The sequence below is a fragment of the Lucilia sericata genome, unplaced genomic scaffold (genome assembly GCF_015586225.1).
Source record: "Lucilia sericata isolate MDLA Ls3-8-SP2 unplaced genomic scaffold, ASM1558622v1 Contig000941F_arrow, whole genome shotgun sequence".
Taxonomy (NCBI): domain Eukaryota; kingdom Metazoa; phylum Arthropoda; class Insecta; order Diptera; family Calliphoridae; genus Lucilia; species Lucilia sericata.
Window position 1 is genome coordinate 114508 of NW_023994927.1, and position 21067 is coordinate 135574.

The 21067-nt window shown below is 30.6% G+C and overlaps 1 protein-coding gene and 1 non-coding gene across 2 annotated transcripts; one reads left to right on the forward strand and one right to left on the reverse strand.

Annotated features, from left to right (window-relative positions):
• Positions 1-4354: 4354 nt before the first annotated feature.
• Positions 4355-18133, reverse strand: LOC119609148 (protein mab-21). Its single transcript, XM_037963865.1, has 2 exons — positions 16926-18133; positions 4355-7419 (listed from the first exon to the last, which is right to left on the reverse strand). The coding sequence occupies exons 1-2, from the start codon at positions 17671-17673 to the stop codon at positions 7070-7072; spliced, it is 1098 nt and encodes a 365-aa protein (XP_037819793.1). The 5' UTR covers positions 17674-18133; the 3' UTR covers positions 4355-7069.
• Positions 7647-7718, forward strand: Trnaw-cca. The gene has a single exon. It is a non-coding gene; the product is annotated as a tRNA-Trp (tRNA).
• Positions 18134-21067: the final 2934 nt, after the last annotated feature.

Consider the following 21067-nt stretch of genomic DNA (forward strand, 5'->3'; position numbering starts at 1 on the left):
AGTCTAAAGTCTAGACTATATAGTCTAGTCTAAAGTCTAGACTATATAGTCTAGTCTATAGTCTAGTCTAAAGTCTAGACTATATAGTCTAGTCTATAGTCTAGTCTAAAGTCTAGACTATATAGTCTAGTCTATAGTCTAGTCTATAGTCTAGTCTATAGTCTAGTCTATAGTCTAGTCTATAGTCTAGTCTATAGTCTAGTCTATAGTCTAGTCTATAGTCTAGTCTATAGTCTAGTCTATAGTCTAGTCTATAGTCTAGTCTATAGTCTAGTCTATAGTCTAGTCTATAGTCTAGTCTATAGTCTAATCTATAGTCTAGTCTATAGTCTAGTCTATAGTCTAGTCTATAGTCTAGTCTATAGTCTAGTCTATAGTCTAGTCTATAGTCTTGTCTATAGTCTAGTCTGTAGTCTAGTCTATAGTCTAGTCTATAGTCTAGTCTGTAGTCTAGTCTATAGTCTAGTCTATAGTCTTGTCTATAGTCTTGTCTATAGTCTAGTCTATAGTCTTGTCTATAATCTAGCCTATAGTCTAATCTAAAGTCTAGTCTAAAGTCTAGTCTAAAGTCTTGTCTAAAGTCTAAACTATAGTCTAGTCTAAAGTCTAGATTATAGTCTTGTCTATAGTCTGGTCTATAGAATAGTCTATAGTCTAGTATATAGTCTTGTCTATAGTCTAACATGAGGAGTTTTAGAATTAAAATTTTGTGAATAACTTTAAGTTACATTTTCTGTAGAATAATAAAAAAAACTTAAAATAAATTTTTAAAAGTAAATTTTTTTTAACAATTTATCTCTTTTTCCTTCCATAAACCTAAACATAATAAATAATCTTCTAAACAATTTATACCCATTTATAGTTAATTTTCTTGTAGTTAAATATCAATTTGTAAATGGCGCTTAAATCATGGCATAATACGTTTCTGTTTACTTACTCTCAACTTCAAACGAGGCAATACAACAACTGGCTAAAATGCCAAAAAAAAAACAGAGATCTTCTTCTATAATTTTTACAGCAATTTCCTCCAACATGAAACTTTTAGTGGCCCATTAAAAAGCGTGTTTTCAATAAAAAAAAAAAACAAAAAAGAGAGGAAGAAAACAAATAAAAGTGAACCTCATCCTGTGTGGCCGTGGCACATGATGAGTTTAACTGAACAGGGTGTAATTAGGTGCTTTTTATGCTGTCATCACCAGCGTACTTGATTATAGGGTACTTGATTGTTACTATAAATGTTGCCGTTGTTGCTGTTACGTCGATAGTTGCTGTTGTCAAGAATAAAGTAAATATTAATTTAATTTCTTGATGCAATCTTCCAAAAACACACCAAAAAATTGTAAAGAAAGGAGCCAGTCCCACTTAGCAGGTTCTTTTTTTATTTAGTCCGTACTCTTTTTTCGTTTAGAGACCAAAAACCCTAAACATTTTGGTTGTATATTGCGTTTTATGCATCTTAAACTACGTTTGATACTAAATATGCCCCGTAGGCTATTTATTCTGTGTGTTTTTCGTTGCACTCACTCCTTTACTTGGGCTTTTTTGAGCACTCCAGGCAAATGAAGAAGTAGTTTTTGTTGCTTTGCTTCACATTTTCCCCACGAAGTTAATTGTATAGGAAAAACAGAGTTAAATTTTGAAAAGAAATTATTTTTTAAACTTTAGACATAATTACGGGGTTCAAGTAGATATTCAAACAATGTTGTGTTGAAGTTGGTAAACGGGGGTTCATTGTTTAAGATAATTTTAAATTATAAAAAATAAGAACTATTTATACCATGTACTGAGAAATTATAATGTAATTAGTATATAATTGCTAAAACCAGTTAAGTTATACAGTCCTTTGCTAAGCCTAGTTATACGAGTTATGTGTCTCACCTCAATAAGTTACCCGAAATATCAGTGTTGGCCTTACTCTACAAAGGACTGGTGAAAAACTAATCCAAATATATGAAAAAACTTACTCCATTTCATATTGTCATGACCTAGTTGAGGATAACGTAATCCACACATTCATTACATCAGACAAATCCCAAAACTACTCCTTAGATTATGGTAGTACATGATCCACAACATGTTACTATGTAAAGTAGGCTATATTCAAATCAATTCCGATGTGTTATTATTTTAAGAATTTCATTGAAGAATACCTATCAATCGATGCGCATTAATGTACTGAACACGAGAAAAATAAAAAATATTTTTTTTTCGAAGTTCCTACAAGCGATTGAAAATCCTGACCTCAGTATAATTTTTAAAAATAAAATGTTATTGATTTTTTCAAAATGGGTCTCAAAAATTCCGTAATTTTCTGATTACTGGAAAAATATTCTTAAAATTTTTGTAGAGTATTTGTGGTCCACAAAATGATTTTTAGTGGGTTGGCTAGACATATTATTTTCGTTTTTTATCAAAATAGGCATCAAAATTGTCTTAATTTTTAGTCAATAGTCTAGTCCATAGTCTATTTTTTTTTCTTCGATACGGTGGAGGTGTGAAATCTTTCCAGGATACCTACTAGACTATAGACTAGACTATAGACTAGACTATAGACTAGACTATATACTAGACTATAGACTAGACTATATACTAGACTATATACTAGACTATAGACTAGACTATAGACTAGTCTTGTTGTTTGGTCTAGAATTTCAAAATAGTACGAGTACAATAGTGTGTTTTTCGGCTCCAAGTTAAAAATATCACAAGAGGGATATATGAAATATATGAAGATATATTCACCAATTTAGAGTATATTTTCTACACAATGCATGCTCCCTTTTTGTATGGATTTATCTTTCAAGTCGTTTGAGAAAGATTGTGAAAATTTTAGAATTATTTTTTTTTTAAATTTGAATCTCAGGATTCCTAAAAATGATTAGTAGCATGACAAATATGCCTGTTAAAAATTACATTTTAAAATTATCATGAATTTAAATCATTCTAAATTTGTGAAATTTTTAAATGAATCCAAAAAATTTCTTCAACGGCGCCATAACTTCAACAAAAAGTGACCTATTTTATAATACCTGAAGATTTTTCAAAATTATTTTAATACAAAATTTATTGCAACTATAATTTAACTCGAAGACACATAAATTTAATAAAATAATTTTGATGAACAAAAAACGCACACAACAATTGAGTCATTTTTCCCTTTAAAAACAGCAAAAACAACAATTATAAAAACAAAAAATGAATAAATAATAATGCCCTAAAAAATATGTACGTACGTTTAAATAAAAATTAATTTTCAACAAATGTTTCAATTGTTGTTAAAATTGTTTAAACTACTTTATGACCATTGTTAAGTGTCTTTCAAATGGCTTGTTATTGACTCATTTAAATGCCAAACATGACAGACAACTGAATACTGAAAATGAAATTATTATTGTGTTGGATGAGACTCGCCACAAACCAACAACTGTATAAAATTATGCACAAATGGCCATAACAATTTATGAACAAATGTATACACAAGTAGGAGTTACAAGTGTTTAGGAGGCAGTAGCTAAAGGGTTAAGATGATGATTTTAATGCAATTTTCATGTAAGTATAACTTCAAAACTACAGAAGCTATGGGGATAAAAATTAAAACATTAATAGAAAATGACTTAAGCTTTCATTATATTATTTAAAAGAAAATATATTTGGATTATTGGACCAGTTGTAGAGCATCTAATTTTAAACTTTTTGTTTCAAGTAAACATTTGTATTACAAAACCTATGCTTAACGAAAATGTCTGTAGGGCACCCCAATACACCTTTAATACTAAATGTAATTAAAATCAATCACGTAGAAGTTATAAACTTTAAAAAAGTTAAAATAAACACACATTATTTTTAATATTTTTGTCAAAATACCATTAATAATAAATTTTATTGTATAGTTTTGTTTATTTGTTTTTTCTTGTTTAATAATTTTTTTTATTATTTATTTAACTGTAATTAATGTTGTTTGGTATTTAAAATTAAATTCAAAATTAATTTTAATTACTGATAAATTTATTTGTGTTTAACAGTTTTTTTTTTATTACATTTATTGTACATTTAAATAATAAATACAACTAATTAAGTAAATATATTTTAGGAATATTATTTTTAAATTAAATATGTATATATTTTTGTTTTAATTGTGGTATTTTGTTTATAATTAGTTTATGATAAATAATAATTTTGATTAATCTTTTTTAATTTTTTTCCAAAAAAAATAGTCGTATACAGTTTTTTAAGTTTTTTATATTATTTTTTTTTAGCAAAAAAAATAATTTTTCTTGGTTTAAAAAGCACCTTAAAATTAGGAATCTTTATTTTAAATTAAATTCTAAAAATTTTATTTTACAAAGTTGTTTAGTAAGTTTTTTTTATCAAAATTTTCTCTAAATATAATTTTTGGGATTTTTTTTGTTTAAAATTTACATGGTTTTTAGTTTTATGGAAATTTTAACTTAAATTTAAATAAAAAAAGAATAATTATTTTGGCATAAAACTTAAAGAAGAAAATGCTTAATAAATTAATTCTTTTAAGTCACTGGTTGTAATGTCTTTAATAAAATTAGCTTTTATAATGTGTTCGTCTAAGAATATAGGAAAATTGGAATTTTAGAAAATGTAATAAAGTAAAAGTATTGTTATCATTAGAGTTTGTAGAAAAAATATTATTCCCAAGTGGGATTCGAACTCAAGACCGAAATATATTAAATTAATATTATAATTCAATAGTTAAAAAAATCAAATAAACATATGGCTAGTCCATAGAAAAGTCTGAAAACTTGACAATAGGGTAGGTTTATTAGTCCACAGACGACACGTAATAGTTCCGCAGTCTAGACCATAGATTCCATAGGGAGTCTAGTCCCTATATAAGTCCTTAGAGTAGTCAATGGGCAATATATTTATCAATAGACAAGTGTGATAATAAGTTCATAGCTAATCGAGTTGTGAATGGACTAGTCTGTAGACTTGTTAATAAACATGTCCGTAGACTTGTCAGTGGACTATTCCATAAAATATTAAATCGACTAGTAAATAGATCAGAGCCTAGATTAGTCAATAGATAAGTCCATAGAGTAGTCGATAAGCTAGTCTACGGATTAGTCAATAGACTAGCCCATGGAGCAGTCAATAAACTTATCAATAGACTTTTCAGTAGCCTAGTCCTAAACTAGTAAATACAAACATATGTATATTAGACAATAGACCAGCCAATGTATACATATATGTACTTAGTAGTCCGTAGGCGAGTCAATAGACTTGTTCCTAGACTTTACTCCGATAAGTAATTTAATATGGTACACTTTTTGATTGCAGTTATTGATATTTTTCTTGATCAAACGGTATTGTTTCTACCAAAAGTCCAACAAACTTTGTACTTAAAAGGTACTATTTTGATAATTATTCTAAAACAAACTGCCCTAAAAGTCTATAAAAAGTCCATGAAAGGTATTTATAATGGTTAGAGTTTGGGGTTCGGGAATTTTGAGTTATCGGGCATTTGAGTTATCTCAGTAGCTAACGGAATAGTTGATATTTTCTTATATTTAATTAATTCTAAGAAGTTTGAATGAATCTTATTAATTTAATACCAAACTATTCCTGTGCCTATGGAGTACATATATGATCTGTTTAGTAGTCCTATGGTATGCAAACTATCTCACCGAGGTTGCCTATGAAGTGACTGCAAAAAAAAGTTGCTCTTAGCGGCTAGAATAGGACATTCACAGAGAATATGGGAGACCGTTTCTTCCCTTTGTCTGAAACTGTGACAGGTCTTGTTATTATAAGGTGTCTGGTGCGTTTCTCATTGAAAGAAGGCTACAATGGATTAGTCCCTTTACACGTGCCTAGATTATTCCATCTATCTTCAACATTCTGAAGTAAGAATGTGAGGATACTGTTATTTATAAAACCTAACGGAGTTGCTACTGAAAAGGCGATATCAAGAGCTGATCCCGAAAATAGTTTACAAGTTTTTCATCACTACAAATGTTATTTATTTGATGCCATTTTTTTTTCGAAAATAGTCCAGCAAGAACTTGTTATTAACAGCCTATTTCTCTAAATGCGACCGAACATTTTATATTGAAAACAATAACAATTTGTTTATTTGTTGTTTTCAATATAAAACGAGAAACAAATTGTTCGTTCGCATTAAATGAAACACGCCATATGTTTTCTAGTGCTTTACATGCGTATGTTTTTTAATAGCTCATTTAGGTCCCTATGTATAAGCAAGTAATGGTAATGACTTATTTAACTCCCTATTTGTAAGCGAGCATTTTAGTCGAGCATTGTAGTAACAATCTGCATAACAATTAGAACTATTAATTTTAAAAGTTCACAAATAGCACTCTTCCTTTTTAAAAAGCTCAAGAGAATTTACTTTAGGAATAGTTTATTGATTTGAAAATGTATTATTTATTTGTGATTTAGTAATGTTTTCCTTTTAGCAGAGCATAAAGTACCAGAAACAAAAAGTACGTGAAATATTACTTTCTTCTTGATTAACTTATACTTTTTAAAAATTTTACACAATTTCTTTGTAAACAAATGGTAACAATTTAACAATATTCCATCCTATATTAGTTTCTTATAAATTTGATAAACATTTATAAAAGGTTTAAAGAGCAAATTTTGTATGAAAATATTTTTTTTTTAACCTTTGATAAGTTGCTAGAAGTGCAGAAATTTCTCTAAATTTTCCTTTCAAGGCGAACACATTTCTAAAATGTCTTTTTGTATAATGAAACGGTTTGTAATTTATATAACAAAAAAATGAATTTTTTTTTAAACCTTAAAAATTTCCATTAAAATTTAGGCCCTAATAATTTATTTTCTAACAACTAAAAAAAAACCTAAACTAAATACTACAAAATAAAAATCTAATAAATTAAATAAGCGAAAAATATAAAAAATTTTTTGTTTAACTATTATACAATTAAGTTTTGTTTTGTGTTTTTATAACAATATCTTTGTGTTTTTGCCCCCAACTAAATAAGGGGGAATTTTTTTTGTGTGTGTATGTTTTTTAGTTACTAAATGTAATTTTGTGCGCATTTTTTTGTGCTCTTTACAATTCCTCTAGACATCGTGCATTTGTTAACATTATACGTGTTAGACGCCAAACTTGTTTGGCGGCATTTTCTAAAGCACCCGGTGATTTGCCTTTAAATAAATCCATATTTGGCAAAAAATAATGTGGACACCGACGGCACTGTAGACAAGAGATTAATTGCAAGAATATACCATTAATACGATCGGCAATACAATTCTCCTCCCACTCCATTTCCCGGGGATGTTTTTCACATTCGTAGAGTAGTAATGTTTTCAAGTGGTATGAAGTGACGGGATTACCGGGCAGGTCTAAATGACGATCACGCAGGGTTTTTAAAATACTTAAACATCTACGGCGACTGGCACCTGGAAAAGAGAGTGCAAAAAAAAATATGTTAAAAAATACATTAAATATTGATTTAATAAAATTAAACAAAAAACCCCCCCAACAACAAAAATCTAAAATTATTTTGTTTAAAGAGAGATATTTTCAGAATAAGTTATTTAAAGAATAATTCTTTTCTGTCCCCTTTAATACTCTTTCTCTCTGGCTCTCTCTTTGTTATAATTATTTAGTTCTTGTTGTTTAACAAGACTCCGTGGCGCAACGGTAGCGCGTCTGACTCCAGATCAGAAGGTTGCGTGTTCAAATCACGTCGGGGTCAATTAAGTCGTTTTTTTTTTCTTTAAGTATTTTTTTCTGGGTAATTATTTATTTTATTTCTTTTATTTATGTTTTTATTAATTTGTTTTTGGTGTTTCTGTCAGTATTGACTTTATAATTAATAATCAATATATTTCTGCTAACGACTGACCACTTGTTGGATTTTTTTTTAATTTTAATCGTTTTAAATTTTGTTGTTTGTTGTATATGAAATCGTTTAAAAGTCAAGAGTAGGTGTTGTTTTAATATTTATTCGTTTGATTGCAAATAAAAAAATATTATAATTTGTATAAAATAAAAATTAAATACCGGGTGCAATTTTAAAAAAATTTCTTATCTAAAGGTGAACAGTGGGATAAAAGTTGAAACATATTTTCAGTATAAATTCAAAGAGTAGAAAATCTTATCTTTCATTATGCCTAAAAAGAGCAAAATTGTCTGTTAGATCATCATCATTTTAAAGTGATGATATCACTTCATATAAACCTATCACAAAAGAACCTGTGACAGAACTAGTTCTGTTAGTTTCTTCAGAGGAAAAATTAGCTGAAAAACGGCCGTCAAAATCATTGTCTGATCGGAAATTTTGCATAAAGAAAATACACTTTAAAATCTAAAAAAATCCTACAATATAAAGCAGAGATCTCTCTCAGCATTGATGCCTGGTCTAAAGAGAACAAGAGAATTCTGCACTCTTGTTCTCTTTAGACCAGGCATCAATGCTGAGAGAGAGATCTCTGCTTTATATTGTAGAAGGATTTTTTTTAGATTTTTAAGTGTATTTTCTTTTTGCAAAATTTCCGATCGGAGGTAAATATATAAAGTTTCTTTATAAATTTACTTCTAACCCACTGCATCATGGTTTCTTTTTTGGGATAGTCCAATCTTGTTTAAAAGCTTAGTCACTCATTACTCGTTTAATCTCACAAGTTCAACTTTTATTTTTAAACTTTTCACGTTTATTTTTTTACAAAAATAAAATAAACATTGATTTCATAACTTATTTTTAAATTAAAACACAAAACTTAAGTATGCGATTTAATTAATTATCTCAAAATTATATTAAAATCTTTTAACTAAACAAAAGCAGAATCATAATCAACTAATCTTATCAATTTACACTTAATATAAAATAAATTTAAAACGAAAGGGAAATAATTAAATGATTTAAAAATAATGCTAAATCACATACATACAAAAACAGAATTGAATTATAATGATCACAAATTAATGACAAAAATAAATTCAAGTAAATGAAATTAAACGCGATAAAATACATAATAAATTATAAATTTACGAGTTGTGTTATTAGCAGTAGAACTTAAAATATTTAATACTAACTGTTAGTTCCATAAATTGTTTTTTTTTTGTCACAATAATAAAATTTTTGTTATTATTTTTTTGAAATGGCAGGGAATATTTTATTAGACGTCTTCGTCATAGTTTAGCATGTGACAAATGTTGGGATTTTTTTTTTAAATTGTTTAAACAAATTATTTAAAATGCTTTCGATGTAAAGAATTTTACCGAAATATCATTGTATCTTAAGGATCTTACAGCACTTAAGTATTGAAATATTTATTTCCTTAAATTTTTTAAATTTATATTTTTATTTTTAATTATTCAACACATTTCTGGGAACTTAATATTTTCCACACAGGTTTTGTACATAGTTCTGCCGGTCCATGTACAAGCACTTTGCTCAAGTACTCGAGCTATCTAATCTCTGACCATTGCTGCCCCGTTGCTTAACTTTTGAGATGCAAAACATCACTTCCGTTTACAACCACGCAGAAAGGATGGTAACTGTTGCATATGATGAGTAAAAACACTCACAGAGAAAACACTGTGGTAAATTTGTGATATGATATCAATTGTATAAGTACATTCGAAACACTAACTCTGGACGTACGGATGGGTAAGTTCCTTTAACATATAGACTTAACACCAGCTCATTTTCAACACTTAGTCCTACTGTCACTTCGCTGTGGGTTAACTGTTTGGTGCTGTCGGCAACAGCACCGAACTTATCCCGAATTATAGACTTTACCGTTCATGAGTCTTTTTACCGACATTCTCTTTCCGAGAATTTGATTTAAATCACAGCCAGCATGTGCATTCAGAACGGACCTCTCCGGCACAAGACAAATCTGAAACTCTGTCCTACGGGCTACCGATTCCCATGGTATGGTGGATTATCACCAGTTTATATTTTCGGCAGACTATAGGTACTCGTAGCACTTCTTTTCCCCGGGATTGTAATAAAATCAACAGGAGGGTCTTTCAACAATTCATCATACACGGCCTGTGTATGATGAATTGGATTGAATACGCTCCAAAATAGGTATATAAGATAGACGATATGTTGAAATCTGCGTATTGGATTGTACTTGAACTGACTAATATAAAAGCGTTCAACGTAATGAACTATAAACATGGGTAAAGTCTACAGGACCACTAAAATCCTATGATTTTAACGAGAGCACGACAAGAACGGACGCAACTAAACGAAATATGACGAACGAATTCACTGAAATGCTAAACAACTTTATGTGTTACTGCCAGACTTTGGTAGAAATTAGATCGATATATCTTCCACGAGATTTTATTCCAGATATAGCATTTCTCAGGAAGACTGATTGAAAAATTATAGAGATGTACTTCCAGGAAACTAAGTTTCTGTACTTTGAATGAAAATGAAGTAGAGCGAACAACCTATATACATATAACCGGCCTACTTATATCATACTTTCAAACTAACCTAACCTATAACAATTTTGAATTTAATGAACCATAAAATTGACATTTGATTTCGCAAAGAAATCTAAAATTTTCGACAACACCTTTCTCAAAAGTTTAGTTAATATTTCAGGAAATATAAAATTTAATTTTAAATTATATTATTTGCGAACTCGATGGTACTTTCCTATTGCAAATTTTGTTTAAGAAAGTGATAATATTGTTAAGTTTATAATTTGAAAATTTTTAATTGTTGTTACTTTTCTTTTTTTTTCAGAGAAAATCTTCAACTTTAAATTTAATTCATAATATAAACGTAAGTAATCAAAATTATTTAAAAAACTTATTTAATTGCCTTAATTTAAATAATTCATAATTGGAATGAATTTTGTAATAAATGGTATGAATCGGAATTTTTTTTGTTTGTATGGGTTCTGGGGTCATTATGAATATCGGCAATATCATATAGACTTTTTGAAACCTAAGTTTTGCCGATTTTTGTTGAGAACATTTAATATGATTATGGGCTTAACACCATTTTCAGGGAATAAGATTGTAAGGGGCCTATTTTCAATAGACTTCGTCCTTGGTAGAGTATGTACCAAATTTCAAAATTATTTCCAATAATATTGAAAATTGCGACCTGTAGCGTGCGCACAAGATTTACATGGACACACAGACAGACAGACGTACGGACAGACAGCCAGAAAGACGGACATGGAAAGTGATTCTGAGCCGATTGGTATACTTTAAGGTGTGGAACCTATATTTTTGGTGGTTACAAACATGAGCACAAATTCATAATACCCTCCCCACTATAGCGGTGTAGGGTAAACAAATTCTTCAAAGAAAAAAAGAAAATTTAAATAATTTAAGAAACAATAAATATAAATAATTTCATACTATTAAGGAAATTTTCATAAATATTATTAAAAGCTTTTCTATGCAATATAATTCGAAAAAATATAATTTCCATAGAAATAAAAGTTGGTTGCTATAAAGGAAATATTCAATTGTTGCAATCAATGCAATAACCATTTTCTTTACTTAAAATAATTTCCCCCCAAACAAGTTTACTTTTTCTCTCTCTTTTTTACAAAACTTCTTTTTTTAATCAAATATCCCCTTTTAACCCCTTCTGCTCGATTTTCTTAAAACAAACCAATTTAAAACTTTTTTTTATAAAACAAAAGAAATCTCAGCTGTTGTTTGACAGCAACAAAATAAACATTTAATAAAAACAAATAAATTTTAAATTAAAAAATTCAATAACAACAACAAAAACATCAATATAAAAAGCAAATAAAACAAGAAACAAAATTGTCGTCGTTGTCGTTTAGATTAAATTTCAATGTTTCACACAGATTTATGATCAGTTTTCATGTTAAAAAAAAACGAGAACCTGGAATTTCTTTTGTATGTTTTGTATAAATATTTTAGGGTTTTTTTTAGTTCTTTTTAACGTAACGCTTATCGTTTAGATTATAATCTTTTTATTTTATTTAACAAAAACAAAAAGTGTGTGTTTTTATTTCATTTATGAAATTAAAACGAAATGTTAAGAAGAATTGTGAAAGGGATCTCAGAAAATGGGTGTTATTTGGGGGGTTTTGATCCAGAATTTATTCTTTCCGCTTAACAAAGCTTTTGAATCTAGATTAGTTATAGGCAAAGCACTCTCTCATCATCTCTTGCTTTTCTTGCACAAAGAGAGCTCTCTATTTGGTACCCAAACTAGATTATTAAACTTTTTCAACGTTTATAGTTCATACACGATTCAAAAAACATCTCCTAATAAAACACCCTTTCTTATGAATGCATAACATTAGATTAACTTTTAAAATACAATTTAATAGTCAACTTTTAATTAATAGTTTCAAGTCTAATAAAGAATTGAGACTTTGTTCCAGTCAAGAAGAAGAAAAATTGAAAAATATTATTTAACCAACCAATTGACAATTTAATAATAATAATTGTAAAGAAAAATTGAGTAAATTAATGTTACACCCTGAGTTGGTCAGATCATGTTTGTCATTCGTAATAACTATTAGTATAATTTTTTTACAAAACTAATAAATAAATATTCTTAATAAAATATCAGTAACAGTAGTAGAATTACTAAGTCTTAGTAATAATAATAATAATGTTTTAAAGTAAAAATCGCTTATCGTTTATTTTATTTGAATTTAATTTACAAGTCATTATATCAATCGGCATTTAAAGCCTCTCAAATAAATCAATTATAGTTTAGGTTTAAGTGTGTCACTGATTACTGGTCATAAATTGTAAAAAAATGACGTTTTTCGTTTTTTGTTTCCAGTTCCATGAGGCTCTAAGTGTTTATTGTTTTTCTTAATTTAATATTTTATTTTATTTTCGAATCTTTGGTTCTAGTCCCCCTGCTGTTATACGATTTTCATGTTTCAGTATAAAGTATTTTTACTTTTATTAAGTTGGTTAATTTTATTGTTTTTGTATCTTTCTACTGTTGTTTTTTTTTTTTTAAGTTTATGATTTCATATTTTAGACGCCACTCATTTAGCTGGTGTCACCTTTTGTTTTTGTATTTTCCAACATTGATTCCAGTAACTTTTTTTTTTTAATTTATAATCGAATAAGTTTACAGCCGCACGTTTTGTGTTGGGGGTATTTATAGTTAAAGTCTATTTTGACATCTTAATTTGTGATCGTATTGTTGTTATTAAATTAAATTGTAAATATTGGTTTTTAGTTTCTATTTATAGTGGGTTTAAAATTAAAAAATGATGTGAAAGTGTTAAGGTTGAAAAATTATAGCTTAAATAAGGTAAATTTTCTTTAATTTGAAGTCGAATATATCTTTTACGTGAGTTCTGATTTAACTTCTTAAGTTTTTAAAAGGTTCTATAACAAAAAAACTCTTGAGTTTGCATATCTATAGCTTTGATCATAGGTTAGACCCAGTGTTAGCAATATTTTCCCGCAATTTTCGCTAGAAACTGTCGGATTTAGGTTCTTGCAAAAGCCGCTAGAAATTGTTAAATTTATTAAAATTCTGGAAATTTACCAAATAAATGCAAAATTTCAGTAAATTTTATAAAATATTAAAAATATTGAAACTAAGCTACCAAGAGTAGTCCAGACTATAGATTAGACTTAAGATTATACTATTTCCTAGACCTAAACTAGACTATTAACTAGACTATAGACTAAACTATAGAATAGACTATATAATTGTTTATAGAATACACTACAGACTAGACTATAGACTAGACATTAGCTAATACTATAGACTAGCCCATAGAACATACTATAAACTAGACTATTTACTAGACTATAGAATACGCTATAGAAGAGGCTATAGACTAGACTATAGATTATACTATAAACTAGACCAAAGACTAGACTACTGACTAGACTATATACTAAACTATAGAATAGACTATAGAATTTTCTGTAGAATAGACTACAGACTAGATTATAGACTAGAGTAGACCATAGAATATACTATAAACTAGATTATTGACTAGACTATAGAATAGACTATAGAATGGAGTATATATTCGACTAAAGAATAGACTACAGACTAGACTATAGGCTAGACTATAGACTAGACTATAGACTAGACTATAGACTAGGCTATAGACTAGACTATAGACTAGACTATAGACTAGACTATAGACTATACTATTGACTAGACTATTGACTACACTATAGACTAGACTATAGACTAGACTACAGATTAGACTATAGACTAGACTATAGACTAAACTATAGACTAGACTATAGACTAGACTATAGACTAGACTATAGACTAGACTATAGACTAGACTATAGACTAGACTATAGACTAGACTATAGACTAGACTATAGACTAGACTATAGACTAGACTATAGACTAGACTATAGACTAGACTATAGACTAGACTATAGACTAGACTATAGACTAGACTATAGACTAGACTATAGACTAGACTATAGACTAGACTATAGACTAGACTATAGACTAGACTATAGACTAGACTATAGACTAGACTATAGACTAGACTATAGACTAGACTATAGACTAGACTATAGACTAGACTATAGACTAGACTATAGACTAGACTATAGACTAGACTAGACTATAGACTAGACTATAGACTAGACTATAGACTAGACTATAGACTAGACTATAGACTAGACTATAGACTAGACTATAGACTAGACTATAGACTAGACTAGACTATAGACTAGACTATAGACTAGACTATAGACTAGACTATAGACTAGACTATAGACTAGACTATAGACTAGACTATAGACTAGACTATAGACTAGACTATAGACTAGACTATAGACTAGACTATAGACTAGACTATAGACTAGACTATAGACTAGACTATAGACTAGACTATAGACTAGACTATAGACTAGACTATAGACTAGACTATAGACTAGACTATAGACTAGACTATAGACTAGACTATAGACTAGACTATAGACTAGACTATAGACTAGACTATAGACTAGACTATAGACTAGACTATAGACTAGACTATAGACTAGACTATAGACTAGACTATAGACTAGACTATAGACTAGACTATAGACTAGACTATAGACTAGACTATAGACTAGACTATAGACTAGACTATAGACTAGACTATAGACTAGACTAGACTAGACTATAGACTAGACTATAGACTAGACTATAGACTAGACTATAGACTAGACTATAGACTAGACTATAGACTAGACTATAGACTAGACTATAGACTAGACTATAGACTAGACTATAGACTAGACTATAGACTAGACTATAGACTAGACTATATACTAGACTATAGACTAGACTATAAACTAGACTATAGACTAGATTATAGACTAGACTATAGACTAGACTATGGACTAGACTATAGACTAGATTATAGACTAGACTATAGACTAGACTATAGACTAGACTATAGACTAGGCTATAAACTAGACTATAGACTAGACAATAGACTAGACTATAGACTACACTATTGACTAGGCTATAAACTAGACAATAGACTAGACAATAGACTAGACTATTGACTAGTCTATAGACTAGACAATAGACTAGACTATTGACTAGTCTATAGACTAGACTATTGACTAGTCTATAGACTAGACTATTGACTAGTCTATAGACTAGACTATAGACTAGACTATAGACTAGACTATAGACTACACTATAGACTAGACTATTGACTACACTATAGACTTGACTATAGACTACACTATGTTTATGGACATTGTGCCACTTTTTGAAGTATAATAACGATTATGAACATTATGACATTGAACATTACAATACGCCACTAACATTTCTACAACAGAGTTGCATTTTATAACTATTTTACGAAAATCTATATAAATTAAAGAGTAATGTTTGTTCGTAATCGATAAACTCAAAAACTACGGCATCATATAGGACAAAATTTCAAATATTTTGTCGTCAGAGTTTTAATTTTTAGTCAATTCCACCTAAACCGCTAAACCCATTCGAAGGGGTATATAGGGTAGAGGCCACATGTCAAATGTAGTTCCTGCAATGAGGAGCGGCCATCACTAGAAGAATGTAAAACTTTTGATTGGGCTGCTTGAAAGCCAGAGGTGGCCAAAATTAATTTAAAAAGTTCTAGGACCCATGACTTGTGAAAAAAGATTACTTAAAAGTGCATTTTAAACTAACTTCGCAAAAAAACTGTTTTTAAAAACGGCACCAGTTCAAGTTAGTCTAGTGATCGGTCAAAGAAAACTATTTGTTTAGAAATTTGCAGCAAATTTTGAACGAAAGTTTTGTTATAATTATGAGATTGCCAATAATTACAACAAAAACTTTTACCGACGGAGCTTTTTCGATCCAGAAAGAAACAGCAAATTCGTGATTTTCAATATCTTGAAAACATAACATTAATCATAATGCATTATTATAATGTTAACAAATCCAATTCTGAATATTAAGCTAAAAAACTTGTCTATATGGGTCTTTCTAATTTCTATCAATTTCTTATCTATCTAAAGGATCAATTTATTCTGAGAATTATAAACAGGTCGAGTAGATTTTAGTCAATTTATGAAATAAACTAGATTCTTCAAGCACTGCCAATCTTGTCTTGATCTTGAAAATAATCCTAAACAGCTTATGGAAGTTGTAAATTTCTCAAGGGAGCTAAAATTAAGAACTTTTATTATTTCTGATCTATACCGATAATTCCTATATATTGAAACTAAAACCAGAGTTCAATGAAATGATTTCCGGAAATTTCTAAAATACAACATTCTTAATCACCAACTTTCCATTAAATTCCATGATCCATTCGAACGATGTTATTTTTTCGAAAATCTGCTCAACCTGAGCCTAGAAACAACCAGTTTGATCAGACTATATTAAGACACTTTAACAAAACTTTCTTTACAACTACCGACGGCAATTCTACCTTTCGCTACACAAAAATTCCCCCAAACCCCTTATCAAACGTACCTTGTAACAAACGATTTTCAGCATCTGTAAAGCTCAACACCCAGGCATCGCCTTCCATAGCAGAGTTTTTACCCTGCAACGCTATACATTCCTTCGATAACATGTCGAAACCTTCAGTCTTAACCTCTGCAACAATATTGGGATGTGGCCATGGTATACCCGGTATGGGCCAATGTGAGGCAGAACGTGGCCACAGGCCGGCACACTTAAAGGCAGGCGTAATTTGTACAATAATCCTTTCGCGTATACGCAACTTAACCTCGGTAGTGTCGGCAATCATTTTCACTATATCTCGATAAGCACATTTATCACAAGCTTGGGCAACTAACGTTTGAAAACGTGAACGTATCTTACGGGCTGACAAGTAGCCGGAAGCTGTTATAAATTCTACCCATAGAGACATGGAACGTTTGCGGCCATCGCTTAGTTTGAGTACCGCACAGCCGGGCAGTGTGCCATCATCGACAAAATTTAAAACACCCATTTGATTCAAGTATATGATGATTTCAAATTCTGTGGGTGATATAACTTCCAAACCCTCAAAGCGACCATTATAATCGTTAAGGGAGGATATGAAACGAGGCTCTTGGACCTCTACTTCTTTGAGGACATCTTGAACTATGCGACACACCTCGAGTATTTGTTTGTGTATCTGGGCTTTTCGTGTCTGAACACGATCTGCACAGTATTTGTTCATTTGATAGACCATTTTGGATTGTGCCGCTATCATATCCGACGGCACTAACATGTTGCTGCTTAAAGTATGAACTTTGTGATAAAAAGCTTTTATAAAGCTTTGTTTAGTAGATTACAGGAAAATTGCTAATAATTAACAACTTTTCTTTAAGATTTGTTTGTTTGTTTTTTTTAAGCAAATATTTTTAGAAACTTTTTTTATTTTAATTTTTATTCTTAATTTGTGTTAAGCTTTTCTTGCTAAACTTTGGTTTTCTTTTTAAACTTTTAATATAATTTTCACCTTATTTGGGTTAGAATTTTCTTTATTTAATATTTTGTATATCCGAAATTTTCGTAATTTATTTTCGTTTTCTTTTAAGAAAATTACCACAAAACTTCTTTTACAAAACTTTCTTAACAAACACGCGACGTCACACACAATTACTCTCCACCACGTTCACGCGTCGTCAAGTTCTAAATGTTGACTGAGTTTCGTTTGCTGAACTCACCGCAAGAAAACGACTGCGACAACGCCAACAACGACGACGGCTACGACTTCTCATTTGTTTTGTTCAGTTCTTCTTCTTCTCCTTCCACAACTCTGCTCTAAACAATTCTGTGTGTAATTTCTTATTAGTATTTTCAGCCGATAACTGTTGCTATTCTTGTTACTCCTTTGGATACTAAGGTAGCCATATTGTTTTTACCGACCTTTTCCGGTTGTGTGTTAGAGTGAGATGGTGGTGTTTTATGTATCGAGATTTGTTAAGAGTTTTGTATGTGTTTTTTGTTTGTTTTATTAGTATTTTTGTATTTACTTTAATGGCTGGTTTTATCTTTGTTTGTTTCCTCTCTTTTGTTGCCTTTGACTTGATGTTTGTATGGGTATGCAGGGGTTTCCACCGATGTTTAGTACTTTTTTTTCAGTTGTTTTATGTGTGGTTTTATGGTTTTAAAGTAGCGCCGTCAGATAGCGATGGCGCTTATGCCTTTTTATGTTTTTTTGCAAATGTATTTGTTTAAACGTATAATTGTGTATTTTGTTGCTGAAGTTACCAGATGAAGAATTTGCAACATTTATATTTTGCTTAGATCTCCATCGTACCTATTGAATTCCGAAGAAGTCTTGAACTGGGATGCTTTAAGTGAGTGGGGTCAGCTACAGGGAACACTTCCGCTTTAAGTTTGCCATTCGCAGGAAATATAAAAATTCCATGTTTTATCTAAATCTCGAGATTCTAATAGCGGAACGTTGACCTACATATATGTCGACTTTCTAAAGTTCTTGCAATCCAAATTTTCTGATGTTAATTGATCCAATTTAAAAACACGGTGCACTGCATTCTAAATTTCAGTTAGTAAGTTAGGTAGTTAGTTAGTTAGTTAGTTAGTAGTTAGTTAGTTAGTTAGTTAGTTAGTTAGTTAGTTAGTTAGTTAGTTAGTAGTTAGTTAGTTAGTTAGTTAGTTAGTTAGTTAGTTAGTTAGTTAGTTAGTTCGTTGTTAGTTAGTTAGTTAGTTAGTTAGTTTGTTAGTGTTAGTTAGTTCGTTAGTTCGTTAGTTCTTTATTCGTTCGTTCGTTCGTTAGTGCGTTTTCGTTCGTTCGTTGTTTGTTGTTAGTTCGTTCGTTCGTTAGTTCGTTCGTTCGTTTCGTTCGTTCGTTCGTTCGTTCGTTCGTTCGTTCGTTAGTTCGTTCGTTCGTTCGTTCGTTCGTTCGTTCGTTCGTTCGTTCGTTCGTTCGTTCGTTCGTTCTTCGTTCGTTCGTTCGTTCTTCGTTCTTCGTTCGTTCGTTCGTTCGTTCGTTCGTTCGTTCGTTCGTTCGTTCGTTCGTTCTTCGTTCGTTCGTTCGTTCGTTCGTTTCGTTCGTTCGTTTGTTCGTTCGTTCGTTCGTTCGTTCGTTCGTTCGTTCGTTCGTTCGTTCGTTCGTTCGTTCGTTCGTTCGTTTCGTTCGTTCGTTTTCGTTCTTGTTCGTTCGTTCGTTCGTTCGTTTCGTTCGTTCGTTTCGTTTTCGTTCGTTCGTTCGTTCGTTCGTTCGTTCGTTCGTTCGTTCGTTCGTTCGTTCGTTCGTTTCGTTCGTTCGTTCGTTCGTTCGTTCGTTCGTTCGTTCGTTCGTTCGTTGTTCGTTCGTTCTTCGTTTGTTCGTTCGTTCGTTCGTTTTCGTTCGTTCGTTCGTTCGTTCGTTCGTTCGTTCGTTTTCGTTCGTTCGTTCGTTTCGTTAGTTCGTTCGTTCGTTCGTTCTTCGTTCGTTCGTTTGTTCGTTCGTTCGTTCGTTCGTTCGTTCGTTCGTTCGTTCGTTCGTTCGTTCTTTCGTTAGTTCGTTCGTTCGTTCTTCGTTCGTTCGTTCGTTCGTTCGTTTCGTTCGTTTCGTTCTTCGTTCGTTCGTTCGTTAGTTCGTTCGTTCGTTCGTTCGTTAGTTAGTTCGTTCGTTCGTTCGTTCGTTCGTTCGTTTCGTTCGTTCGTTCGTTCGTTCGTTCGTTCGTTGTTCGTTCGTTAGTTCGTTAGTTAGTTAGTTCGTTAGTAGTAGTTAGTTAGTTAGGCCTCCATAGGACCTCATGTGTAGTAGTAATAATAGACTAAATTGCCTATCTTACAGATTTCTAAAACAGTTATTTGGATTCTCGAGTCCTGCAAAAACAATGTCAATATAAATTATAGTTAACTAACATAAAACAAAAAAATACGGTTATATATATAGTTCTCCTATTTTTTCCACCATCTGGCAACTCTCTCTTCTCGCCCCATTAACAAACCTCTAATAAATTACCACAAAGTCTCCGCCTCTATTTTATGCCTGATGTTTAAAAAGGCGCACACTTCTACTAATTGTAAAAACAAACAAAATTAATAAATAAACAGAAAAACTCACATAGATAAACACTAATACAAACAAATCTGTGAAAAACAAAATAAAACTCTTGGCACTCTCTCTTTTCTGAACAGAACAGAGGGAACGAAAGCGAAAACTGAAATGAATAAAACCACCACCAACAACAAGTCAAAAAATTAAACAAATACAGTAGCAGATTGTATTAAACAAACACACCACGTACGGATAAACGAGGGTTGTTAGAGAGGAAAATAAAGCCAGAAAAAAAATGGAAGCGGAAATAAACCTTTTTAAGTTTTCACGGAAACGTTATGATAGTTGGGCCTTATATAGTAGATATCAATCTGAACATAGAATAGCAACTCTGAGAGAATTCTATGTAAAGTGTTTTTTGGCACTAGTTACTTCGCTGACACAAAGTAATGCAAAGAAAGACATATAATCTAATTAGACGAAAATTGTGAGAATATTTAAAGGATAGGTTTTGCAGTATAAAAAATACTGCGACATATAAACTGCAACTTTTGGTGGTAACCATAATTTCTAAGACTACCCTCGTATATGTATGTTAAATTCATATAAAAAAAAACACCATAAATATGTACTTTTATGTAGTATGTATGTACAAAATAAAAACAGC

Excerpts from the sequence above, each read along its gene's own strand:
- LOC119609148 (XM_037963865.1), bottom strand. The coding sequence starts at position 17,673 with ATGTTAGTGCCGTCGGATATGATAGCGGCACAATCCAAAATGGTCTAT. Across the intron at positions 7,420-16,925 it reads TGAAAATCGTTTGTTACAAG|GTGCCAGTCGCCGTAGATGT; the intron begins GTACGTTTGATA and ends TCTCTTTTCCAG.